A 27,467-nucleotide genomic window follows, 5' to 3' on the forward strand; every position below is an offset into this window, starting at 1 on the left:
CTTTCTCGAATTAGCTGTATATAAAGAATAATATATCAATTTCCCTACTCCCCCCTCCCCCCACAGGCATACTACCTCATACATGCTAAATAGGTATGTGCTCTTGGATGAGAGCTGCTTTTTTACCTCCCAGGTTTGCAATGGGGTTCCAATATTGACCTTTTAGTTTGAGACAGGGTACGTCACTAAATGGTCAAAGGTGATGTCAACCTTACATTTTTCTGCTTATCTTAATCACATTGTTTTGAAATGTGAAAAAATAATTTAGTGTTGTGAAGAAGTTGTTTTTCATGCCCTTTGTACCCCACATGAGGGATGCTGGGGCTTCAATCGGTCTAATGATCAATAGCCGATTCCCTCTATAGCGCGCGCCTGCAGGGAATTATGGTAGTTGTATTCATCAAATCTTGCGCGAGACTCAGCAACGTGCATCGTTGCTGAGTCTCGCGCAAGATTTGATGAATACAACTACCGTGATTCCCTGCAGGCGCGCGCTATAGAGGGAATCGGCTATTAGGTAAGGTTTTACAGTGAAACTCAGAAAAATGTAAATGCCTAAAATTATTTCTAGAACGTTTATTGTTTTGTGACCAATCACATGTAAGACGATACCGCCAGACGTAACCACAACAAACTGCAGACCAATAAGTAGTTGAAAGGTTTAGATTAGTCACATAACAACCAGTTTAGAATGCTGAAGTGTAACTTGACCAAGCCTTTTTTTCTAAGACCCTTCATGTACAGTGTACCTCTCTGGAACTTTTGTTTACATTCGCCCATTGTAAACACTACCTCTATTGTTTTCTAGGGTTAGGGGCATTGTCTGTTATCTACTACTTTAAGAACCAATGAAATCTCATTCTGGGAGGAAGTGGGTGAGCCAGAGGGAGGGGGGATAGAACAAGGTCTGGGACCGTGTAGCGATGCTCTCAAAACTTGCAACACGATTAATTCACGATGTAGTCAGCAGCTATTGGACAATGTTGCAACAGGCAATCTTTTCCCGTGAAATGGAAGCTATGGCAATCACGACTACCATGCCGTGGAATCACTTATTATAAAGGGTTCAATTCTCTTAACTAAAAATCTAAAAGCAGTGTGTTTATCCGATAATTTCGTCATCTTCGTGTAGTGATAAAAACGCAGAGTTTTTGATGCCATGCTACTTTTTAGTGCTGAAATGCAAATGATTGTACCACGATTTTCAACTGGCCCACAAGGGGATTGTAAATGAGGTAAAACAGAGGACGACCAAGTCAACAAACAAACTTGAAACAATAGAGCAAGAACAATAGCTCCGACCACCGTGATGGTTTTATTCATATTAACAAACACCGCATATTGACATCAAGAACCTTTCTGGAGAAATTTTCGCTGTTTTAAAGACAAAACTTAGAAAACCTTTTTTTACTACTATAAAAAAATAATCGAACTCTCCCACTGGTCCCATGTTGTTATTGTTTTGGCAAGTTCACAAAGAAAGGAGCTGCTCATGCGCCTTAGAGACATCTGCTGACTACTGCCCCGATGATTGCTTTGCAAGTTGTGAGAGCATCGCTATGATTTCACATAACAATATGTATGGGGAGTTGCTCTCCCCCCCCCTCCTGGGGTGACCCCTTTATACAAAATATAGGGATGTGCAAATGTTAAGATTCGAAGTTATGTTACATTGTACTTGAGAAGTAAACCAGTTTGTTATTGTTACGAGCAATCGTGAGTTCTTCTGGTAACAAACTCGCCTGCTCTACAACGATACTCATATCACACCCTGACTCTTGTTCAAATTCATGCAAATTCCTTTAAAGAAGACTATAGGTAACATGCTTACACACGTACAAGGTACATGTTTATGTAGCTTCATTCCTGTTTGATTTCTTTAATGCCACTTAAAAGTTCAGAGATGCTGAAGTAATTGTCTTCCTCCCCATTTGCCCGTAACTTCTCTGCATGTTTCCCACACTGGTTACATTCAAAAGGCTTCTCTCTAGTATGCAACCTTGCATGTGCCTTAAGTCCCCAAGCCCCATTGAAACACTTGCCACACTGGCTACATTTAAAAGGCTTCTCTCCTGTGTGTGTTCTTATATGTTCCTTCAGATGTGCTGCTTGATTAAAACACTTGCCACACTGGTTACATTCAAAAGGCTTCTCTCCTGTGTGAGTTCTCTCATGTTGCTTAAGTGATGCTATCTGTCTGAAGCTTTTGCCACAATGGTTGCACACAAAAGGCATCTCCCCTGTGTGTGTTCTTTTATGTCGATTTAGTGTTACAGCATGACTAAAACTTTTGCCACACTGGTTGCACACAAAAGGTTTCTCTCTTGTGTGAGTCCTTTCATGTTGCTTTAGATGTCCTGCCTGATTAAAACACTTGCCACACTGGTTACACACAAAAGGCTTCTCTCCTGTGTGTGTTCTTCTATGTTGGTTAAAATGGCCTGGCTGACTAAAACACTTGCCACACTGGTTGCATTCAAAAGGCTTCTCTCCTGTATGAGTTCGTTTATGTGTGTTAAGATGTCCTGCATGTCTGAAACATTTGCCACAGTGGTTACACACAAAAGGTTTCTCTTTTGTATGAGTTCTTTTATGTTGCTTAAGATATCTTGCCAGTTTAAAACACTTGCCACACTGGTTACAAACAAAAGACTTTTCTCCTGCATGTGTTCTTTTATGTACAATAAGATATCTTGCAAGCTTAAAACACTTGCCACACTGGTTACATTCAAAAGGCTTCTCTCCTGTATGTGTTCTTTTATGTTCCTTAAGAGCAGTAGCGCGTTTAAAAAATTTGCCACACTGGTTACATTCAAAAGGCTTCTCACCTGTGTGAGTTATTTTATGTTTCTTTAAATATCCTGCCTGACTAAAACACTTGCCGCACTGGTTACATTCAAAAGGCTTCTCTTCGGCATGTGTTCTTTCATGGTCTGTTGGAGCTTTTCGGACCTTTAAAACACTTGCCATACTGGTCGCATACAAAAGGGCTCTCTCCTCCATGATTACATTTCAAAAGTCTTCCCTTCTGTTTGTTTTCTTGCATGTTTCCTTAATTTTCCTTCCTGTTCCTTGCTGAGGCTCATATCAGAGACCAGAATTCTTCATTAAAAATGAAAAGGCAGATGTTTCCTTTTATCCTAAAAGGCAAAGGGTCATTTCTATAAGCCATATAAAACTTAGGGACAAACTATTTTTTACAACGTTCTAGGTATCAAAAAGAGTGCTTTTGATGATTATTGAGGACACAAAAATCTTTTGAATTCACAACAGGGTTTAAGCTTTCTGAATTAAGCTATTGTCAGCTATTGTTCTCTGGTGCTGAGGTAAGATTTATTCATTTTTTAAAATTTAACTTTTTACATCTTCTATTTTTAACTTTCACTTTTTAACCATTTTTATCATATTTGTCATTTATTTTATGCAGGGCCCCACTGAAAACCACCTTTTTGTGACGTAGGCTCCCTGCTAAAATATCTTTATTGTTATTATTATTAAGACGAAACATCTTAAATTAAGATTTTAGTTTTTACGGAGTTCTGCATTCTGCAAATGTCAGACACCGCAGAATATCGGGCAACTTGTTTACATATCTCTGAACGCTTTTTAGAACGAAGCATATAGAAACAAAAGGAACCATTTAAATTCAAGGAGATACAAATAAGTGGCCTGGTATTCCACAGTTTAGCCTTTCTGATTATAAAAGCGTTCGGAAGGATTGCCAACTGGCTTGAATACTCGCAGTGAATAGTATTCGCGGAGCGATTGCAGAATACCCGGGTATTCGCATATCAACAAAAATCTATTAGTTTGATTCTAGATTTCTCAAGTTACAAATCCTGCTCTAGTATTTTATGATGTTTTACTTACCTCTACTGACGCAGAACAGTTGATAACAACGGAAAGCTGCAAAGAATTCATACTACGATCGAAGCACGATCGATGAAGGCGGCCATATAAAACCTAGTGCCCAGTCTTATTCTGGGCCTACTCGAAGACAATCTCGAGCCCAGAGTCCGTCTATGTCGGTCAGCGGTACGGGACGGACTCTGGGAAACTGGAATTGATCAGATATTCAGGTCGATTTCAGATAGAACCTTGGTCTTCCGGTTTTTATTGCGCATGCTCTCAGGTCTAAGCGGAAGTAAATTTCCCAGAACGGAAGTAAATCGAGAAAGTTGAACTATACACAGTATCGACAGAACTGGTGTTTATCAAAGCAACAAAAGTAACAAAAACGTTCTGCAGTTAACAAAAGAGAGAGTCAACAAAAGAGCGCCTGCTGTTTTGATTTCCGTTAGTCTCTTTCTTGAGCATACTGCTATATTGGTTTTAAATCAAAGATCTTGTTTGCCTTCCAAGATTCCGCCTGACTGTGTGCATGTGTTCGTTGTTGTTTTGCGGACGACAGTGAAGAAATTTACATAATGCACAACGCACGGACAAGCTATTGCCCGGGGGGGGGGGGGGTACTCCATATAACGGCCTATACGGGGAGGCTCCGCCCGAAAGGGGTACCTTTTTCAGGCTTCAGGTATATAAAAGGGTAGGTATTTCACGAGTTTAAGTATATGAAAGGGTATGGAAATCTGTCATTTGGCTATTTAAAAGGGCATTAAATTAAAATATTTCGAACAGACGCAATTTATGGCTGTATTATTTTAATTTATTAAGCGTTACATAAAAATGACAAGAAAACGTGCTATTTTAAGTCCACGCCATGTCTCTTAGGTATATGAAAGGGGTACCTTTTTTCAGTTAAAGGTATACGAAAGGGGTACAATTTCTGTCAAAAATGGTATATAGCCCAGTAAAGTTATGCTAGCAGGTCAAAATGCTTGCAACAGAATTTTTCTCTTTACATTAATTGCTTTTGAGGCATGTATGTTAACATACTAAAAGTCAACAAAAATCAACTCATGGGAAATACGTAAAAAATCCACGTATTGATGACTGCCATGTTTTTATGCTAATTAGCCATTGTAAACTGTTCTGTCAAGGCATTTACCACTTTTAGTTACACTTAACATGTAAAACAAGGACTGTTAAGTACAGTGTACATTTAAATTCTGTCATGGACCGTTTTCCAACAAATATTCAACAAAAAAGTGTTATTTTCTAAAATTAACATTTTGATTTCGTTAAAATGGTAATTTTTCATCCCTTGCTAGTCATTAACTGGACTATCATATATCATCGCCTGATTATCTATCAGTACCTTTCTAACTGTACAGTAACAGCGGTGGAGCAGAGGGGGCAGGTGGGTCTGTAGTCCCCCAGCCCCCTGAGGGTGTAACGTGTAAGTATGCCCTGGGGTGGCGTCCGGCTTGGTATAAAACTGCCCCCCCCCCCCCCAAACGCGTTTAAAAACGCTACGCCGCCTCAGCCTGGAAATTAAGTCATAAGGCATCGACTACTTCCCCGATGTCCTTTGTATCACTATCTGGATCTGTCGGAAACAAGCACTTCCACGACACTCTCCACAGGCAGGTGAACAGTCAAGTCCGTGCTTTTTGGAACTGCTTGGAGTCTTGTTACAATTCATCTTGCAGTTAACGTTACATCTGATAACTCAGAGGAGAGTTTCCTGTGCAGGTGGTATGTCGGTCATAACCTGAATTAGAATACCATCAGCTTCTTTCCATCCCCAGGCACATGGTGGAAGCTCTTGATTTCCATTCAAAGTTGCACCTGGTAGTACACGCGAAGGTAGTGAAATTTTGCTGCAGAAGACGTCGGAGGCGAGGACTTCGCTTTAACTGCGGTTGTACTTCTATCCGTCTTTTAGCAAAAACTTCGATATCGCAAGGCCTCTAAACTTTTTTTTTTTTTCATCTATTAAGTCTTGCATCAACATCCTCTAATGAAGCCCTTGACTCTTCATCGATTCTGACATCAAACAGCTGCTTGTCTTGTGTGTCTCTCGTTTTGTGTAATAAATTACTTGAATCATGAGTAGTCTAGACGACACGTTGTCAGTGCAGCTTCCTAGGGCCGCAGCGCGTCCACTGTCGAAAATCCACATTTGATTGACTATGCTAGAGAAACTAAACACTTCCTGTTCTGAATCCTCAAGATATATTCCTAAACTGTCAGTTTGTGTCATAGAAAAATTTGGGCAACGAACCTGAAGCGCGTCTGTAATAAGAACAATATTGAGCGCTTCGTCAAACCAAAAAATGACTCCTGCGAGGTCTCGCTTGTGCCTTTCCACTTAGCATATTCTCCATAAGTTGACCTATGCAGCCAAAGTAGCTCATTTCTGTGTTTAGACTACTAATTTGTAACCCCACAGTCAATAAATATCTGCTTAGTGGCTCATTTGAAATGAAAGTCCAAGCCTTTCACCACAAGGGCTGATCATATGTTATGGCACGTGCTGTTTTCTTGCTTGATCAGATAGAAAGAATAGGGTGGAATAACTAAAGGGCATGTTGGACGGATCTAAGTCAATAATAGGCAGGAATACTGCAGTTGTTTTTCCTGGATGGTTTCCTTTATGTACCATTTGACCAACCATGTCGTGGCCACTTTTAAAAAGGAGAGACTTTCCATAAGGTGTCTGTCAGTATTTTTGGTTCACCTTTGAGAGTAATTGCTTCTCAAGCTCTAAGGTCATAATAAGTTCGAGGCCGCTGGACCTTGGAATAGTTGTACTGTGATATTCAGTTTACTCTTCCATCTTTAGTAATGTTATCAGGCGTTATCAAAAAGCATTACTTGAAATAAATAGCTTTATCTGAAGTTTGGATAAAGTGATCTGTCGTAAATAAACTCTGCCCTACTAACCTTCTAGGAAACCGGTGTCGACCTTATACTCTATCGTCAGCTTCAACGCAAAACATTTTAAAGTATATGCTAACATTTATTGATATTGTTAACTTTTTGTTTTTATCCTACCTTAGAACGTGTTTGAACGGGTTATAGTTATGCCATTTAGTTTACACTGTACTTTGCAGATATGTAATATCAAACTGCCCTGTAGAGCTAAAAAATGATTTTAAAACTTCGTAACAGTGGTAGCAATTAAAGGTGAAATAGTGATAGTATTATTTCGTAGCGAGGATCTTCGATTAGCAAACCAAAGCACTTTTTGCCCTTTAAAAACACTTTTAATAACACTTATAAAACTTATCTGTGATAAGGCTAATTTGCATAAAACATGGCGTCTAAAGGGCAAAATGAGAGAGGTCAAAAAATTTCTCTTTTTCCGTATTTTGCCTGGGCTGATTTTTGTTGACTTTTAATATGATTATCTAGAGTCCTTGACGAAAACGTCCCTGATAATAAAAATTATGTTGCAAGCATTTTGACCTTACGGTATCAAATCACGTTAACTTTCCTGGACTAATATAAAAGGGTAAGGGGTTAGAACTTGGGGCGGAGCCTCCCCGTATAAAACTTTTTGGAGTACCCCCCCCCCCCGGGAGCTATTGTTCTGTTGACAAAAATTTTTGTTTGGCGACTTTCGTATATTTCAATGGCTTCTCGCTGACAGCGCATCTTTTCATGATAGATTGCATTTTTTCGAGCAAATAATTTTTTCCTTGTCGAATGGCGGTAATATTAAAAATAGGTCACCAAGGGTGACATGAGTCTAATGCCGTATGGCATAGTGATACAGATTGCGCGGTTTTCGTAAGCCGGTTAAAATTGGTTAGAGGTTTGTGTTCGGGAGTTTAATTTAAAATGCTTATAGCAAGCTAGGGGCATCGTGGATGATTATGGATGAAAACGAAACAGTCATAAATGTTATATGCTTCACAAAATTGAAGTATGAACAGGAGTTGATGTTACTTCTTCCGTATTGTCCGTAAAAGCAGAAACGATTTTAAAAACATTTGGACAAGATTGCGTGACGATTTACAAAAAGCATGTTCATTACAACAAGGGTTGAAGAACTTCACATCGTTTTCTTTCAGATTTTTCACCATTTTGATGATGACTCTTGAAACAGATTTTGCAATAAAAGCACTTGAAATAGTGACTGTTACTCCATTGTACTGTAAGCACTTAGTGACAGATTTTCCTAAAAACGGGTGTAAATGCTCACGTCAATATAATGATGACCTTTTGAACGCTGGAAACTAGGCAATTATTATCGAGCTACCATACACAGGAGCGAAGACTGTTTATCATGATGTACAAATTTCGCGAATCATCACTTCCATATCAATGTAACCATTTTATGATTTTTCTAGCTGTAAGAAGAACTTAAGATCTCTGAGAGTCGTAAAAGCATGAAATTCAATTTCAGTGTATGGCAAAGGCCGGGACAGTGTAATACTGCAAAGCGGCCAAACAAACGCATTTTGATTTAGTCGCGTAACTTGATTTACATTTACCCATGTACATCTTTTATTTTTGAAGGTTTTTGTTTGCACTGTAAAGAAAAAATTGGTCAAAATTCGAATGACTTAAATACAAAAACCTAGGTAAAGTTTTCTATTTTTTAAAACAAAATAAATATTTGGTCGCATTGTGTAAATAAACGCGAGTCGCCGTCGAAATATTTTTTCTCAAAGACGTCTTGCTTTGCAAGACGAAAACACAAGTGCTTAACTGAACTGAAAACGAAGATTTATTTTCACAAAAAGCTTACAAATGTCTTAACTGGAAAATTATTTCGTCCTGTTCAAGTGTTGAATAATCGTGACTTGAGAAAGAACTTTTAATTATGCGTGGGAACACGTGTCGCTGATTGGCTGTTTTTAATTGAAACTAATCGTGCGTGTCCGTACGGAGTCCGTTCTTGCAGCTGATCATTGTTTTCTACATTATAGCGAACGATTATCGATCCCGAACCATTCCTTTGGGATTGCTAACAGCTTTTTTCATATAACAAAGAGTCTAATGCGCATGCGCAAAGCGCACGCAAGCATTAGACTCAATAAAAACGTTAAAGGCCACACCGGTCAACGCTATTCAAAAGGTGTAATTAGCATTTCGGCGACTCAGCTCGTGCACACATTCACGCAATTCACGTGCACACAATTGTACAATTCCTTTTTTTCAGCAAAACAACAACGCGTAATGTTCAAATTCTGCGTTATTGCCCCCGCAGGGCTTTCGCCCAGAGGCGAAAGCCCGAGGAGGCATAATGTAGCTTGCGCGTATATATAGAGAATGTACTTACAGTCGAAATATACGGTATGTATACCAGAAAAAATCTCGATTTGCTCGAAAAAGGCCGCGAGGAACAGGGTAATGATGACGTTTTGCCGCAAAGCATTTTGGGTAATGATGACGTATAAGCAGAAGATTATCGAAGGAGTTATGGTATTATGACGTCACGATAACGGGGGGTAGCGGTAAATGAAAATCCCTATCTTAGGTTAGAACGGTTTAAAAGACTGACGTGTTTTGTATTTCTCGCACGTTGATTACTCCGATATTTGGCTTTCGCTTCACAGATTTGTTCGAGTGGTTTCTCTCTTTGGTTGTGTTAAGTGATATTTGAAGAGTTGTTAGTTACGTCAAAAGATCAAGAATGTTTCGTGTTCTGGTACGTGTGTTCCAAGAGCTGGTTCGAGCGTTAGGTGCTCCGGGGTATCGTTTCGCTAACAAAAAGATATCCAAAAATGTTTGAAAAGGAAATTCCCATTATGTTCATGGGATGTTGAATGGCAATTTTAAGTTTTGTGAATGTTATACCCCGGGAATATCTTGCGTGTTGTCACCACGAATAATGTGTTATGTGTTATTTCCGCTAGGTGTTATTTCCGCGCGTTAGGTATATATTCGACTTGAATTTGTGAATATTTTTAGGACGCAATGGTGTCACACAACAAGAAACCGCAGCAAAAAGACAAAACAATGTCTTGACGTACATGGCACAGTAAAAAAGAAGCCTTATTTTAAAGGCCACAAAAAGATTCCACTAATCCTAGATTATTGCTGTAAAACAAATTATAAAAAGGCGGGGGCAGCTTTATAGTGAGAACTATTACTAGTTAGTTATTATTTTGAATCGAGCACTGTCTGCGATATTCAGTTTTTCAACCGTAACGGAGATTTGAAAGAAAACAGTAGTTCTAGCAAGATTTGTAAGTCAACTATAAATTGAGTTTTCAATCGACCTTGTCCTTGGTGACGCTGTCGTTGTTGTTTTAAAACTCCGCTCAGAATTGACGTTTAAAGGAAGTCCTTTTTTATTCAAAGTATCTTTTGAGTTCAAAAAGAATGGTAGAATTAGAAAATACTTCATTTATGTAGCGCCATATGACGAGTTCTTAGGTGTTTTACAAAATTAAGGTGATACACCTGAACATTTGACCATGGAAAACAAAAAATGTTTTTCCAGGGTTTCCGGTTTGGTTTACTTCCGGGAAAGATTTTCAGACTTCCGTGTTGATTTCTATTGTTCTGTGAGGACCAGTAAAACACTGAATTATTATTCAGTTTCCCAGAGTGAGTCCCGGCGACCCTACCGCTGACCAACCGCTGACGGATCGCGGAGCCGGGGGTCACTCTGGGCTCGAGATTGACTCGAAGAGGGAGGGAAGTGCCGCTGGCCAGAAATGATTCATTGTCGCAGTGTCGCATGTTTCTGGGAAGTGGGAACCGATGTCGCCTAGCCAAATGTCGCTGTCGTTTTCCCGCTATTGTGTTGCTGTCGCATTTCAGTGCCATAATAATGTCGCTTGCCACTGTTAAAATGTTCCCGTGTCGCCAGAAGTCAGGGTCATTACATATCGCTTGTCGCTTTTACCCCGTTGTAGGTCATTTCGTTTCAAAACGGTGATTCGTATAAAGTACATGTGGCTGAGATGTGGGGGGGGGGGGGGGGGGTCAGAATATCCCGTATCCCATTAATTTTTGGCCTAAATATCCCGTATCCCATTAATTCCTGAAAAAACTTTGAAGTTCGATATCCCACAAGGCCCACAATCTCTTTTCTTAACATCCCTATTTTCCCCCAAATACCCAGTATCCCTAAAAACCCTAATGGGGCCTCTGTATTCCTCTACTGACAGACATTGTGTCTCAATGCTGCATATTAATCAATTTAGACTCAGTTAAAAGACGAGTGTGGGACTCGTTTTCGTTCCTGAATACTTCAAGCTGTCAGTTAAGTTATAAAAGTGACTGCATAGTGGTGACCTCTGTAATATGGACACCTCTCTAATACGGGCAATTTGCTCTGTCCCTTCGGCGTCCTTTAATATTAGAGAGGTTCTATACTGGTAGCACTGCTCTTTTTCTGGCCAAATTATGCTAAAATTATGCTCGTTTTTCTAAATTATGCCATTTTTTTTAAATTATGCTCTTTGAAAAAATTGCAAATACAGGGAGGTAGCCAGCTTTTTGAAGAGTTGTAGGCCTGGGCAATCGGCCAGTGAGGGCCGTTTTTCAAGGGGGTTTGGGCGGAGGAGGTTTGCCGAGGAAGTTTTTTGGATCGAGCCTCCTCAAAAAACAGGAGTTTTTAATAACATTTTTCATTAGCGGTTTCCGATGGTGTAATAGGCAACGGTAACCTCTAAAGGGCCGTAAGGACCCTTTAGAAAGGGGGAAATGTAGAAGCTTGGAAATGCAAGTATTTTAAGTTGGTGGTTTTTGGTTTTTTTTATTTCCAGCATTGACATTCTGGGCATCGAACAAAGTGTTGTTGATGATCATTTTTATTGACCATAGAACAGGATTTTTGAACAACCCATTTTTTTCTAGATGCAAATCAGTTCTTATAAATGAAGTCTTAACAAACGGCAGTAAGCTTGCAATGTAAATACTCGACTACAGCCTTGCAGCCATACCCTGTCTAGGACAGGTTCAGGCCCTGTTTAGGACAGAAGAGCTTGAAATTTTATACCCTGTTCAGGGCCAGAGGAGTCAGAAACCATACCCTATCCAGCAGCACGTCCCCGTATAGGCCATATAGGGGAGTGCCCCCCCCCCTCCCCGGGTTAGAAGGTCCTTTCAAAATATCTTGAACAGACCCATCAAATTCGAACCAAATCATTCTTTGGTTTTTTTTTAAGCAACAAGTTTTGTAAAAGGTCTGATGTTTATAGACGAAAACCCGCCAACACCAGAGCTTGCAATTTCCACTGTTCAGGACCGCAGCAGGCCAAAGGACATTCACATACAGAGCTGTAAACCTATGGAACACAGGGGCGGATCCAGGAATTCCTGAAAGGGGGGGTTGTACACTTTTCAACGACGACACTTTTTTCGACGTAACCTGCGTGGATAGCGAACGCCACAGGTGTGATATTCTAGGGGGTCCGGGGGCATGTCCCCCGGGAACATGTTTCCGATTTTACCCTCTAAAACACCATTTCCAGCATTCCTGAGACTTGAAAAGCATTTGTGAAGGCATGACGTAAAATCTGGAGGTTACCTTACTTTTCAACCAGAAAACCAAAATGAATAACGCATGATTAAAAGGGACAGCAGTTACGACGATAGTTATTTGTCGTTTTATAATATGCCTCGTTAATGGAACAATGTACAAAGCCCTCGCATATCTCGTCTTACCTTATTGTTACTTATTTTCGCGATTTTCGCGATTTTTTGAAAATCGCGAAATTTAAGACCCGCGAAAAAAGGTTCTCACGAAAAATAACAACGCGAAATTTAATTCCCTTTTATATAATTCGTTATGAATATTCAACGTTTCCGTCAGTTTACTACTTAATTACTTTGGTACAGTCGTCAAACTGGCTGTACTTTGTTGCAAAGGAACATGTTAAACTGTTTTTAAAGTTATGTTTTGTTATATGGTTTTGTTCAATGTCATTGGAAACTGTTGCAGTGGAAAATTTAAATCAGTTGGACCAATTTTGAGACTTACCGTATTTACTCAAATAAGCATTAGTGATAAAAATTTGAAACCCTGCGCAGCGTAGGTGCTGAATGTATAAATGAAAAAAAATGTAAATACTACGCTGTAGTCAAAAAAACTATTCCCGACGTTTCGGCAATGCTGCCTTCTTCAGGGGGACAAAACTATTTAACCGTTAAAAAGTTTGTTGTATCACACGCGCATTTAAATAAATGCTCGCGCACGTTTCCGCGCGCGCGAGAGCGCACGATAATACAAAGAAGTCAATTTACGTAAAACTAAAATCTTGATTAAGTCCACTCGGAGCCAGAGTTCCGTGTTGGAAGATGTATCTCATCTCCTGTTTCTTGCGGTACTGTTGGTTTGTCAGGCCTGCTTTCAGGACAGCGACCTTCATATCCTGCAGGGAGTGATCCGGCTGGTTAAAGTGTGCTGGTACAGGAAGGTCATTCCTGCCGTTGATCACATCCCTGCGGTGTTCCCTGAAACGGTCTGCCATCCTGCGCCCGGTCTCCCCAATGTAGACGGTCGATGGACATCTCTCGCATGATACACAGTATACTACGTTCTCCGTTGTACAGGTGAAGTGGCCTGTGATGTTAACATGCCCCTTGGGTGTTGAAATTGTGTTAGATGAGTTAACATGGGGGCATGTGCGGCAAACGGTCCTGTTGCAGGGAAATGTACCCGTTGGATGGTTTGGTGGGTCCTGCGGTAGACTGCTTCTGACTAACAAGTCCTTCAGATTCTTGGCACGTCTGAAAGCCATCAATGGTGGTTTTCTGAAGATATTGTTGGTCGTGCTATCATCGTGAAGGATCTTGAAGTTTCCTGAAATGATTTTGCAGGCGTCCTGGTTCATGGGGTGGAAGGTGGTGACTAATGGTACTCTGTCATTGGCGGTGTTGTTTCCAGGGTTATTCTCCAGAAGCTCAGCCCTCGATTTAATTGATGCTCGTTCTCTCCCTCTCCTTATCAGGTCATTCGGGTAACCACGTGCTTCAAAAAAGGTCTCCATTTTATTAGCCTCGCTCTCAAAGTCATCGTTTTCACTGCAGATCTTGCGCAGTCTGAGAAACTGACTGTAAGGAATGGATGACTTGCAGCTAGATGGGTGAGATGAGCCAAAGTTGAGGTAAGAGTGGCTATCCGTGTCCTTGTAGTATATAGAAGTGGAGATGTGATTATCTCGAGGCTTCAAGAAGATGTCCAGGAACGGAAGCTTGTCAGTGGAAATAGACCAAGTATACTCAAGATTTGGGTGGAACGAAGAAGCAAATTCCAGAAACTGGCGGAGGTCTTCTTCACTACATGAAGCAGCACCGGCCACATCATCCATGTACCGTTTGTATAGGTCTGGCTTTGTACCTGCATAACTCAATAGCATACGTTCTTCAACATAGCCAACAAAAAGACACGCATAGTTCGGCCCTAGTCGACTACCCATAGCCACTCCGCCTGTTTGTTTGTAAAATTCGCCGTTAAATTCAAAAGTGTTCAGTGTCAACACTAGTTCTGCCATGCGAAGGAGAGTGTCTGTAGGTGGTTCAAGTACCTCTCTCTTGTCAAGATAGTATTTAAGTGCGCGGAGACCTTCACCGTTTGGTATGACTGTATACAGCGACTTAATGTCCATAGTAAACACCAAGCGTTGTGTGGCATCGTCACTGAAACGGAAGGAATCCAGGATGGTCAGCATGTGCGTGGTGTCTTTAAAGTGTATATGACACGAAATGTTTTATTTCGTTTTTTGTTCGTTTAATATGTATAAATAACGGTTTAAGCGTTTAAAATCTTTCAAAATATTTTGAGATGCCTTTTTCCTCGTTCAAAATGCGCGCTATTTTAGCGAAAATTTTGTCATAGCGGCGCGCGGCCAAAAAGTACGTCACGTGACCTTTGTGACGTCTACTTGTTTGATGAATTTTCAAGATGGCTGAGAGTGGAGGGAAACCGATTCGAAGAGGTGGACGATATTGTGTTGCTGGGGCGCCAAACAAACAAAGTTGTAAGAATACAAGTTACACACCGGGTATTAAAATGCACCAGTTCCCAACTGATGCAAAAGTGCGGGCACAATGGGTTAAATTTGTGCAACGCCATCGCGTCGACTTTGGCGAGCCTGTCAACAAACACTCGGCCTTGTGCTCGGCTCACTTTGAGCCGAGCTGTTACTCGACGAGTTTTGGTCTATCATTAGAAGGAATGGAGGAGTGGAAGAGAAACAAAGTTCTAATAAAAGGATCGATCCCGACAAAGCACACCGTTCTGCAGGCAATTCCAGAAGAGCCATCAGATCGTAAAAGGAGACAAGTAAGTAGCTTGTTGTTGTAGCTAAGCTGTTCTTCGCAGTATTGATGCTTTCAGACTGTTTGGTTTCTTGGTGCACAGTTGTACGGATGTAGTTTGTGTTGGCTTTTTCCTTGCCTTTAACATTTGTTTCTGAAACTCACAAATGATTTAGGCTTTTAACAACGACTGTAGATATGCATGCACAAAAGCAACTTGAGCGAACCAGAAACCACAAACAAAAATTTATGTAAATGATAAGCTGTGAATTACTATAATAGAAAGGTAATAGGTTTTCGTATTTTTAGGAATTATAGCTTTAGAAACTTTACTTTTCTCGTGAAAGGAAAGCTTGAGATCGAAAATACAAGCTATAAATGGTGTAATTTATATATAACTAAGGTATTAGCTTTCTGAAAACAGCCCAAACCGAATAAGCTGTAAATTATTTCAGCCAAATGATGTTTTGTTCTTTCTTTGTAGCTGAGGCGTGATGTTCTGTCTGAGTTTGAGCCAAGCTGTGCAAAGAGGAAGAAAAGGTTTCATGCAGAAACATCAACTGCATTGACAGCCATAGATACTGCACCAACAGTGACCACACCAGCAGTAGCCACAGCAACAGTGTCAGCAGCAGTGACAGGTGCAACAGATGCACCAGCGGAGGAGAGTGGAGATACATGTATGGATCTAGAGATCCCATTTGTGCCTACTGACACACCTGAACCAATGCCTACCCCAAGTACTCCTAGCAGTTCTGCTACCCTAGTCGCTGCTGAAACCCCTTTAACATCGTTTTCGACACCATCACTTCAGCCAGACAGTGGGTCTTGTACCAGCTCTGGATTTTGTGGCCACAAGGAAAAGTGTGAAAGGCTGACAAGGACAAACAAAAGATTAAAAAGAAAAATCACCGAATTGAAACAAGACATCAAAAAACTTAAAAGCGTAAGTGGTGCAAAATACATGTAACTATAAGCTATTCATAATATTTACATGACACATGAAGGTGGTCTTTGAAGTTACATGTACATGGCCAGTCATAGGCCAAAATTTGAGAGCTACTTGTCACAATGGCAAGCGTGAATGATTTTTTTGTGTTGTTGTTTTAGTGCTGTGATACACATTGAACTTCATGTTTACCGGTATGTTACTTATCCAAATTTTCAGAAATGAGATGTAATTTTGGCCGGTTGACATTGGTTTTGAACCAGTTAGCCAAACCTAAAAAGATAAATATTTATTGTAGTGACATCTTTTTCAACATCTTTAAATCTTTTTCTTGTTTTCTGTTATAGAAAATTCCTGACACTGAGTCAGAAAATGAAACTACCTGGGAACCTCAAGAAGATGATCAAGACCACTACACCTGGTTTAGCACTGGTCCAGAGACTACTGACAGTGAACCAGTAAAGAATGAAAATGACTGGGATCCACAAGGTGATACTACAGAAAGTGAAGCTACTGAAGAGATCGACAACGATGAAGTGTCAGAGGAATCTTCCCAGCGAGATATCAGGTGGTGTTAGACTTTCTATACCTATATCTATACCATTTTGTTCTTTGTTTAAAATTCAAATAAATTTGTAAATTTATAACAGAATTTTTTCTATCTGAGTCATGGTGAAATTGTATGGGATTGGCAATTTATAGTTGCCAAAGATATTTCTTCACTTAAAATATTATGTTTGTGATAAGATTAGTTGTGTAAATTTTCAAACCAGTTTCATTCTTACAGTTTTGTTTAAGATCATTATTTATGATAAGGAATATGAGACAAAAGAAAATAAAGACAAAATCAACTGGTTTCAAAACTTGTAAACCAATTTATATTATTAAAACACAAAAGCTATGATTTCCTTCTCAGAAATGTTGATATCATAATGTGTTTTTTGAAGATTTTAATTTAATGCCAACCAATTTTTTGCTTTTTCTCAACAGCATTGATCCTGATACACCAGAATATGATGAACCTAAATTCATTGTATTTTATCGAATGCTTCTCAGCCTGTTTACACTGTTTTGCTTTAACTGCAAATGGAACAGTCCATCTGCATCAATGCGACAAGATGGGACCATGGTGACCGTCACCCAGAGTTGTCTGCACTGCAACAAAGAATTTGTGTGGAGGTCCCAGCCACTCATCCTCGGAAAGTACCCTGCTGGGAATATCTTGTTGAGCTTTGGAGTGTTAATGGCTGGAGCATCTATTAACAAAATCTTACTTGTGTTTCGCCATATGGGCCTCTGTGTTTATTCCGCCCGTACCTTTTTCAGGCACCAAAAGTCATTCCTCTTCCCCATTGTGCTTCACTACTGGGAAACTTACCGTGCGGCCCTTATCCAGAAGCTGAAGGGATTGAAAGAGGTAGCATGGAGTGGTGATGGTCGCTTTGACTCAATGGGACATTCTGCTAAATATGGCGTTTACACAATGTTCTGCACAACTTTAATGAAAATTGTTCATTTTGAGTTAGTCCAAGTAAGTGTGCACACCACTGTGTATTGTTTTCAAAATTCCTGGTTAAAAAAAGGGACAACTAAATTCCTGTTTCCAAAAAAGGACAACTAACAAAAGCAAAATTTATTGACCAAGTTTTCCTTTTTTACTCCTCCTAACCTAAAATTCACTTTACCAAACACAAATATAACAGTTGATTAACAAAAGCAAACTGTATCATCAGTAAAGGACACACTCAACATACATTTCCATAATACTGTACCTCATCTATACCAATATCAACAATGCCGTCCTGTTCTATTACTTAGGCCAATGAAGCAGGGAACAGTCCTGGAACTGAAGTAGAAGGGGCAAAGAGATGTTTTCAATATCTTCAGCAGCTTGGTTTGTCAATTTCCATCTTTGTTTCTGACCGCCACAGGAGCATCGCCAAGTGGGTTCGAGAAAACTGTCCCAATACAGTTCACTACTATGATATTTGGCACATAGCGCGTTCAGTGTCAAAAAAGTTGCTTGGTGCCAGTAAAAACAAAGGCTGTGAGGTAATCAAAGACTGGATAAAGGGAGTACGTCGCCACATCTACTGGTGTGCAACATCAACAAAAGCAGGTTTCCAGGCCCTAATAATAGCAAAGTGGAAGTCGTTCATCCGCCATGTTTCAAACAAACATAGCAACCATCCAGATGAACTGTACAAAGAGTGCAACCATGGAGTTCTGGAACCCAGAAGATGGATTAAAGTTGGTAAGAATCCTTTTTGAGGAAGGGGTGGTGGTGGATGGTTAAATACAAAAATTTTAATTATATGTGCCATAACTGAATCAAAATTTCTTCCGGGGGAAGGGGGGGGGGGGGTATGTCAGGGGTGCTTCTTATCCAAAAATCCAAAATATGATATTTTTTTGCAGGACAAACCTAGAATACCTAAAGTTCTGAAACTACAGTTTTTATACTGTCTGAAAGTTGTTTTTATATTTTTTTCTAGGAACTTTGGCATATGACAAGCTAAGTAGCCTGCTGTATAAAACTGCACTTGTCAATGACATCAAGAAGTTATCCCCAGATGCGCAAACAAGTTGCCTAGAAGGCTTCCATGCCACCTTAAATTACTGGCATCCAAAGTTAATTTGTTACTCTTGGATGGGATCTCTCTGTAGGTATGTTTGCACAAAAAAAAGACATGGATGATTATTAGAAAACATACATGTATTGACAGAAATAGTACACAAGAGTCAGTTACTCATAACTACTGTGTACAATATTCACTGGTTTAAATACCGAGACAATCATTTATGCACATCTAAAAGATATTAAATAAACATTTTAACAAAGGTTGCTGCTGAATATAACATGAAATCAAAATGAGGCTATATTGTCACACACTCCATCCTCTCTTTCTTTTCCAGGCACATATTGGCCATCTTGCACTTTAATGAAAACATTCACAGGGAGACACAGGTGTCGAAGGATGGAAAGGAGTACATAAGAGTCACCTATCCAAAGTTCAAACTTGGTGAAGAGGTAGTTCGAGAAGTGGCTTCTCCGCCCACTTACGGTAAGAAATAAACTGCCATGTTAGACTGACTATTTAGTTCAAGTACAAATTTTAAAGGAGCATTTTTGGGATGTCTACATTGTACGTTATAATAGTAACAGAAGGTCATGCATCTCTGTATCATAATTTGTTTATAAATCAAATTGGTAGTAATACTGAATATGACTTATTCTTAGGTTATGTTGACAAGCTGAAACACCTGTTGTTTACTCTACCAAAATGCGAAATGGAGAAGGTATTACAGAAGTACTCTGCAAAGACACCAGAGCCTCTGAATAGGCAGTTCCCGGACAGATTAAGTAAGGAAGAAGCTGTGCTGAGCTTTAAAGCTAGGAAGCAAAAGAAGAAAACTTCACTATTTCCATCAAGTAAGTTTCTAGTTGCAATCCTTATTACCATATGCTGGCTTGAAACAAAAATATTGAGTAAAGTTGAATCGAACTCAAACCTCCAACCAACTAGAACCTTTTCCGATTCGGATCCAGGTTGTTTTCTTACTAATTTTACCCGTGATTGCTCAACTCCAGAAATCTAAAACCTTTTTCGATTTCCCTTGAAGATTCAAGTTATCGAGATTCAACTGTACTGCTTCTCTTGCGGTGTTAACGGGACCTCCTAAATGGGGCCAACAACAGGACACAACCCAAAAAGAAAACACAAGGCAAAGATTAACTTCATAACAAACTGAAAGTGATTTATTTCAAAAAATCTATAGATGTACACATCTCTGTATATGCTCTCTAAAGTATGCAAATATTGTATTATATCAGCAAATTTTGATCATTATACAGGTGCAGAACAAAGTGTCTTGCAGCAGAATACTGCCAGTTCATCAAGCCGTGGTAGGAAGACAAGTCGCAGAGGACGCCCCAGAAAAAAATGATCTAGAGTTTGTGAATATAGTGTCAATTTTAAATCCCACTCTTTAGAGGGTATGATCTAGTTTTTGTAAAAATGTAGTTTCAATTTTGAAAACCCACTCTTTAGAGGGTATGTTCTAGTTTTTTGTGAATAAAGTTTCTATTTTGAAACTCACTCTTTTGAAGGTATGATCTAGTTTTTGTGAATGAAGTTTTAATTTTGAAACCCACTCTTTAGAGGTGTATGATCACCGTAGTGATTCGATTTAGCGCCCAGGGCGCTTATTTATTTTTGGCACCTCAAAGGAGGGCGCTTATTCATTTTTTGAGAAACCACCAAATGTTCAGAAAATTTGAAAGAAACAAATTGTTCAAAGTTTAGTTACGTTTAAAAGAATTGTTCATTTTAGCAGTGAATATATACATGTATGGTACGATGAATGTTCGTGAGTTTATCTAGTCGACGACATCAGAGGGGGAAGTTATCCAAAATAGACTGAGGGCGCTTATTAGAATGGGGGCGCTTATTGACAAAATCACATTTGAAGGGGCGCTTATTGGAAGGAGGGTGCTAAATCGAATCATTACGGTAGTCTTTGTGAATAAAGTTACAAATTTGAAACCCACTCTTTAGAGGGTATGATCTTGTTTTTTGTGAATAAGGTTTCAATTTTGAAAACCCACTCCTTAGAGGCTATGATCTAGATTTGGTGAATATTGTCAATTTTTGATCCCACTCTTTAGAGGGTCATAGCAAGTTGTTTTGTTCAAAAAGGCACATCCTATAACACTCAGAGGGATGACAGATTAATAATTTCCTCTGCATTGGGTGGTATAAATACAATGTAATTATTTCCTGGAGCAATCAAATTCATAAATTATTTTTGAATCAAGATAGTCGTTGTTTGCTATTCGCCAAAACAAGTTGTACACATTTTAGTGTAAGGACGTTGTAAATTTTTAATAAACACCAGAAGTCTGCTGGAAGCAGAAAGTGAGTTTACCCAATAGCAAAAAGTTTTTTTTTATTATGTGATTAGTCTGCATTAGAATAAAAAGCCTTGCATATTTAAATTCACAATGGCAACAGTTTTTATTTACTTTCTTACAGTGTAAAAATTTGTAAGTAAATGCGGATCTATGCTATGTACATGTAAACAGCTTTATAGGAATTCTTACTCAATGTTCTGGTCTTTGATTCTTAAAATAAATTGTGTTGAACGTTGAAAAAAATGATTTGTTCTTTGGGGATTACTTCTCCCTTTCCAGAGCAGTGGCATACCCTCTTGACTGATTGGATGGGTATTTCTTTCTTATGCTGTGGTATACACAAGCTGGCAAGGGCCTGGTATTCTCCCATCCCATATAGCCACAAAGCCATCTCACAGTCCACCTGTAGGCAACAGCTCTAACAAACCTAGAAAGAAAACAAATAATATGCATGTGTAATTGAAGTACAAACAGTTTGAAATGGTTCGCGCGACTAGAATGCAGAAAAAACTCTTCGATCGTATGAGAACGCTTGCTACGCAGGACACGGCTGATAAAGGAATTATTCCCGAAATGTTTTGCCTCACTCTGACCTTGGCACTTTCAAAACACGTACAGTTGAATCCCGATATCTCGAAACTTCAAGGAAAATAAAAAGAAGGTTCGAGACATCGGCAGTTTGAGTTTCGCCGGTAAAATTAGAAAGAAAACAACCTGAAGGGGAATCGAGTAAGCGAGAGGTTCGAGTTTGAGATTCTACTGTGCAATCAACTTGTTTAGTTGCCGTAACGTTTTGAAGCATAGAGGTCGAAAAAATATAGCGTATCTTCATGAGTTAAGTTGTCAAGTAAGTGTAGCATCCCAGGTGTTCTGAACGAAGACGAAATCGAGTAGAAACTGTAGTTTACTCTTGTAATAATATACTGTAGAACAACTTACTCGTTTTGTGATGCCCCGCCACGACGCCGATATGATTTGCCGCAAGTGTCGCGTAGTAGTGGAGCGACTTGGAGAAGTACAGCCCTGTTAGTAATGGCATCGAAGTCTTCGTGCTTCGTAATGCATTTTATCTTTTCTATTGATCCGTCAAAAAGCATCTTGCTCGATGAACTGACCACTTCTCTGCAACATCGGTACTCCAGCGAACCAACCAAGGTTTCATCAGAACAAAGCTCACAGCAACACCTGAACAAGGAAAAAAGGAAAGTCAAGAAAGTCTTATCTTTCGGAATAAATAGTATTTTAGAAAATAATATGACTTACCATGAATCAACGCTCACAGCTTTCTCGTATCTAGCTTCAAGGACGGCAGGAGAAAGTCCATCGGGATCTGCTTCATCTTCGTCCATACTCGTGTCTTCATCATCTGTATTGGCGAGTGGTTCGTCTCTATACGGACTTATTCGGCCTTCCACGATTCCCCACTCTTCTCCTGACTCTTCCAGTTCTTCACTTTCTTCGGCACTTTCTACAGGGTCGTAGGAACTACTTGTATCTGTGTCACTGGACATTTTTATGCTCACAACCAAGCGAAGTTTCACCTCTGTTCTTGCTTAACAGCTGACTGACTTACAAACAAGTATACGTCACCATAGCGTCACCAGGCGGTAAACTCGTTCCCAGTCCCCGACAAAATTTTAAGCTAAATTCTGCGACATTTCGGAGGCAAAAAATGACGGAAAAATTTTTTTTTGGCAAATTTTAACTATGAATCCTTTATCTAAGCATATCAACGAAAGAAAAAAGCCAATAAAAAATTTCGTGTCATATACACTTTAACATAGCTGTCCAGGCTTCGCACAAAAGGCGCCGTTACATGATCGAGATAGACGGCCAGTAGCTCAGTGGGGCAGGAACAAGCGGATACTATCGGTCTGCCAGGGTTGTTAGGCTTGTGAATCTTTGGTAAAAGGTAGAATTTGGAGGTGCGTGGGTGTTCAACAATGAGATTGGTAGCTGATGGAGGAAGATGGTTGTTCTCTATAGCTGTGCTAATAAAAGTCTTGACCGCTTGTTGGGAGCTTTGTGTTGCATCATTTGGGATCTTTTCATAGAACCGTTGGTCTTCGAGTTGTCTATTAGCTTCAGCTATGTAGAGATCTCTTCTCCACACTACGAAGGCTCCTCCTTTGTCAGCCTGTCTGATCACCACATCCCTTCTATTTCTTAACTCAAATAAGCGCCGCCCTCAAATAAGCGCCGCATTTAGGACAAAAAAGTTAATAAGCGCCGCCCCCGAATAAGCGCCGCAGTCCCGATGCGGCGCTTATTCGAGGAATTCCGTTTAACTTAAATCAGCACAACAAAGCAACTCTAAAACAAAACTGGACAGTTCTTTCCACCAAAAGCGATGTCTTGCAATTTAAAGTGATAAGTTTTACCGCTCGCCCATTAGTTTTTCTATCCAACGTTCTTATAATACGTAGTTCTGTAAATGTTGTGAAGGCCGCGAACCTTGCAAGGACAGGTAGCGCCACTTCCCTTTTTAGCAAGAGACAAATACTGACAATCAAAGAACTCTATTTTTAACTTCTGTTAAATATTAAATTCTTTGTGGCGTCCAAATTTTAAATAAGCGCCGCCCTCAAATAAGCGCCGCCCTCGAATAAGCGCCGCACTTGAGGAGCGAAAAATTTAATAAGCGCCGCGGCGCTAATTCGAGTAAATACGGTACTGTTTGTTAATGTAGACCAATATTTTGACCCTTTTCGCGAAATTAAGTTCCCTTAATCTTATTTTTTTGGCCAAATCGTGAAATTTAAGTCCCGCGGAATATGGCCGTTCCATTTTCGCGAAATTAAGTGCCCGCGAAAATAAGTAACAATAAGGTACTCGAATCTCTGAGAGTAATGCATAGCAATAACAGCGAGATATGAGAACGCTCTTTAGACAGTTTCATGAGCAAAAAACTGAGACCACTTGGCTTCCGCACTACTGACTGGTAGGGTGCATGTGATGAGGAGAAGACGATGGATGTTTGGAGAAGCATTCTCATCACAGGCATCAAGTGCTAGCAGAAGATTGCTTGGAAGTTCCTTCTTTGCTGACCGCCACTTAGTTTGCCATCTTGGAAACTAAAGAGACGATTTTCCCACCACTCAGTTTTCAAGATGGTGCCGCGATAGAAGCTGATAGAGGCACTTTGTTAAAGAATTGCTCGGGAACCGATTGTTGCTCATATTGAACTGTCGCGAAATATACGCAAACTTTTCTTAACTTGACAACCAGTCAATTGGTGGAAGTCAAATAACCACGTATGAAACAATTTTGTTCTATTATTTTTATGAAGAGCCAAACAAATAAAAAAAAATGGGATCAATTTAGGTTTCTGGGAAACTGCTCACCTACCCCTCCCCAAACCTAACATTTTGCCCAAAGCGATAAGTAAGGGTTAATGTTAGGTTTGGGGAGGGGTAGGTGAGCAGTTTCCCAGAAACCTAAATTGATCCAAAAAATGCTGCTCAAAGGGGGGGGGGGGGTTGCAACCCCCTCAACCCCTCCCCTGGATCCGCCTCTAAAACAGCCTTGATATTAAAATTAAAAACGCTAAATCTCTGTACTCTTTTAAATCAAAGCTTAGGGATCATCTTCTTTTAAACTTTTAATCATTATTTTATTTAGTTTTCAATTTTATTTGTAAATATTAGTGTTAAGTAGATTTATTTTTTATTGTAAATAGTTTCTGAAAAGCCCTATGGGGAGATTACTATTAAAGTTCTTATTCTTATTCTAAGACTGCTCAAGGAAAGAAAGTGAAGATGAGAGATTCAGTATTTCTTCTTTCCTAGCAAAGATATAGAAAGCATTTAACTTCTTTGTTGAAAATGGTATATAAAAGGGTAAGGGTTTAGACCTCATGGAAGACATAGCTGCATCTCTCTGCATTAAAATTTTCTGAGTACCTCCACTGGGTTTCATTCTAAAACATAACTAACAATATATTTTCTTTCAAACTTTCCCTATGGGTTGTTCACCTTAAGGGAACTTAGTATTTTGAAATAAAAAAGAGGAGTCCCGGTATTTTTTAGCAACAGAAGACCTTGAATTAGAATATACCCCATAATTCCTTACAAGCACGAGTACAGGCTAAGACATCAGGGTTTTTTAATGGTGGTGGTGGTGGTGGAGGGGTCACGGTATTTTCCCATGGTTGTGGGTTATGCAATGGGGGTGGGGGAGGGGGCAGGGAAAAACAAACCAATTAAAAGGGGGGCTTTTAAAAATTGCAAGGTAAACAGTCTAAAAACGACAAAGCCCCCCCCCCTCTACATAAACTAGGAGTAGTTCTCACTAACATTGCCCCCGCTTTTGGCTAGTCCTGCTTTAAATTTGATTTTGCAAATGTCGTATGGCGGCGAAAAACCCAAAAAACTTTGCGTGCTTGCCGCAAAATTAACCGAGACCACAGTGCCTGCCTAGTTTTTTCAAATCGGGATCGTCTCGCATACTACCATACATTTCTTGTATATTTCTCCATACATTATCTATTTTTCGATCCCTTATACAGTATATATACACGCAGAGGCCAAAACCCTGCGGGAGCAATTATGAACCCTCCCTAACACTCAGCTAGCAAACATAATAAGTTCACAACTAGTGCTCGGGTGAAGTGTTCAAAATAACCTGCTCTACAACGAAAACTCAAATCACAACACTCACTTTCTTTCTGAATACACTATATGTATCATCTTTAAACACGTAAAAGGTAAATGTAAATAACACTTCATTCCTGTATGATTTCTTTTATGCCACTACAAAGTTCAGAAATGCTGAAGCAAATGTCATCTTTTTCCTGCTTAGCTGTGTTGTGTGTTCGTTTACACTGCACTTGAGTAACTGCTTGAGAACAGCACCCCCATTTGAAAGAGTTATTGTCGGTGAGTGTTATTTTATGACGCCTTAAACTCACTTCATGCAAAAAACACTTGCCACACTGGTTACATTCAAAAGATTTCTCTGCTGTGTGCAATCTTCCATGTCTCTTTAGTGCTCCTGCCCGATTGAAACACTTGCCACATTGCTTACATTCAAAAGGCTTCTCTCCTTTGTGTGTTCTTCTATGTTGGGTAAAATGTCCTGCCTGACTAAAACACTTGCCACACTGATTACATTCAAAAGGCTTCTCTCCTGTGTGAGTTCGTTTATGTGCGTTAAGATGCCCTGCATGTCTGAAACATTTGCCACACTGGCTACACACAAAGGCCTTCACTCCTGTGTGTGTTCTTTTATGTTCATTAAGATGCCCTGCCTGACTAAAACACTTGCCACACTGGTTACATTCAAAAGGCTTCTCTCCTGTGTGACTTCGTTTATGTGTGTTAAGATGTCCTGCATGTCTGAAACATTTGCCACACTGGCTACACACAAAAGGCTTCTCTCCTGTGTGTGTTCTTTTATGTTCATTAAGATGCCCTGCCTGTCTGAAACATTTGCCACACTGGTTACATTCAAAAGGTTTCTCTCCTGTGTGAGTTCGCTTATGTGCATTAAGATGCCCTGCATGTCTGAAACACTTGCCACACTGGCTACACACAAAGGCCTTCACTCCTGTGTGGGTTTTTTTATGTTCATTAAGATGCCCTGCATGTCTGAAACATTTGCCACAGTGGTTACACACAAAAGGCTTCTCTTTTGAATGAGTTCTTTTATGTGCCTTAAGATATCTTCTCAGTGTAAAACACTTGCCACACTGGTCGCATACAAAAGGACTCTCTCCTGTTTGTAATCTTGCATGTTCCCTTAGCTTTCCTTCCTGTTTCTTGCTGAGACTCATATCAGAGATCAGTATTCTTCCTTAAAAATGAACAGACAGATGTTTCCTTTCTTCATCCTAAAATGCAAAGGGTCATTTCTGTCAGCCATATAAAACTTAGGGGTGGGGGTGGGGTCAAATTTTCCTCAAAACAAACATTTTTTGTGTGTTCTTCTCTGTGCAAACAATTTTTTCGGGCTGCATCTTCCTGCAAACAATTTTTTTTGGTGTCCAGCCAGAGGCCTTGGTTGGTTATTAATGTATAAAAGGTTAAAACAAAACTTTTAAGTTTTAACTTAAAGTCCTGTTCTCTTTGGCGATGCTTCCATAAACCAGCATACTTGAGATTTTTAAGAAGACAATTTTTTAAAAGTTAAGTCTAAACAAGTCCAGGGTGCAGTTAAAACTGGGATATCAGATGACATCCCTCAAGTTACCTTCTTACGTGAAATGTTTGCGATTTTACGAAAATTTTGTATTTTGATTCACTTTAATTTCACGTTTTTGAGTAAGACACAATTTACACTTAACTTCCTTGGCAATATTATTTAAAATATGCCTTTGAATTAAATAAAATGACTTCATCAAAGGAACAATAACATCAAACGTAACAAAAACGCAAGGGCGAGACTTAATCTTGGCAATAGCATCAACAGAATTCTCACAATGTCTACAAGTTGGTCATGCTTGTGCGTGCATGAGTAATTGTTCTTAAGCCTCCCATTAGTGGTATTAAACTTATTCTTTCTTGATTATTGACATATGTAAGTCACTTAATT

General features: G+C 39.6%; 4 protein-coding genes across 6 annotated transcripts in view; 1 reads left to right on the forward strand and 3 right to left on the reverse strand.

Annotated features, from left to right (window-relative positions):
• Positions 1-27,467, reverse strand: part of LOC144658390 (uncharacterized) — a 53,346-nt gene that overhangs the window by 23,666 nt on the left and 2,213 nt on the right. The gene's annotated exons all lie outside the window — the stretch shown is intronic.
• Positions 539-26,747, reverse strand: LOC144658217 (uncharacterized). 3 transcript variants are annotated; one of them, XM_078518600.1, is made up of 2 exons: positions 26,643-26,747; positions 539-3,018 (listed from the first exon to the last, which is right to left on the reverse strand). In XM_078518600.1, exon 2 carries the CDS (start codon positions 3,001-3,003, stop codon positions 1,861-1,863), a length of 1,143 nt encoding a protein of 380 aa, XP_078374726.1. In that variant the 5' UTR covers positions 3,004-3,018; positions 26,643-26,747; the 3' UTR covers positions 539-1,860. The 3 variants fall into 3 exon arrangements, with proteins under 3 accessions (XP_078374726.1, XP_078374724.1, XP_078374725.1); XM_078518598.1 differs by lacking the exon at positions 26,643-26,747 and adding an exon at positions 3,867-3,958 and having other exon boundaries at positions 539-3,140; XM_078518599.1 differs by lacking the exon at positions 26,643-26,747 and adding an exon at positions 3,871-3,956 and having other exon boundaries at positions 539-3,140.
• LOC144658118 (uncharacterized) lies at positions 14,678-21,174 on the forward strand. Its single transcript, XM_078518455.1, has 9 exons — positions 14,678-15,097; positions 15,557-16,018; positions 16,369-16,589; positions 17,012-17,552; positions 17,840-18,275; positions 18,517-18,688; positions 18,938-19,086; positions 19,263-19,454; positions 19,878-21,174. Exons 1-9 carry the CDS (start codon positions 14,717-14,719, stop codon positions 19,967-19,969), a joined length of 2,646 nt encoding a protein of 881 aa, XP_078374581.1. The 5' UTR covers positions 14,678-14,716; the 3' UTR covers positions 19,970-21,174.
• Positions 21,185-22,482, reverse strand: LOC144658341 (uncharacterized). Its single transcript, XM_078518763.1, has 3 exons — positions 22,200-22,482; positions 21,876-22,121; positions 21,185-21,363 (listed from the first exon to the last, which is right to left on the reverse strand). The coding sequence occupies exons 1-3, from the start codon at positions 22,445-22,447 to the stop codon at positions 21,198-21,200; spliced, it is 660 nt and encodes a 219-aa protein (XP_078374889.1). The 5' UTR covers positions 22,448-22,482; the 3' UTR covers positions 21,185-21,197.

Source organism: Oculina patagonica, chromosome 6 (genome assembly GCF_052425735.1).
Source record: "Oculina patagonica isolate OP01 chromosome 6, crgOcupat, whole genome shotgun sequence".
NCBI classification, from domain to species: Eukaryota; Metazoa; Cnidaria; class Anthozoa; order Scleractinia; family Oculinidae; genus Oculina; species Oculina patagonica.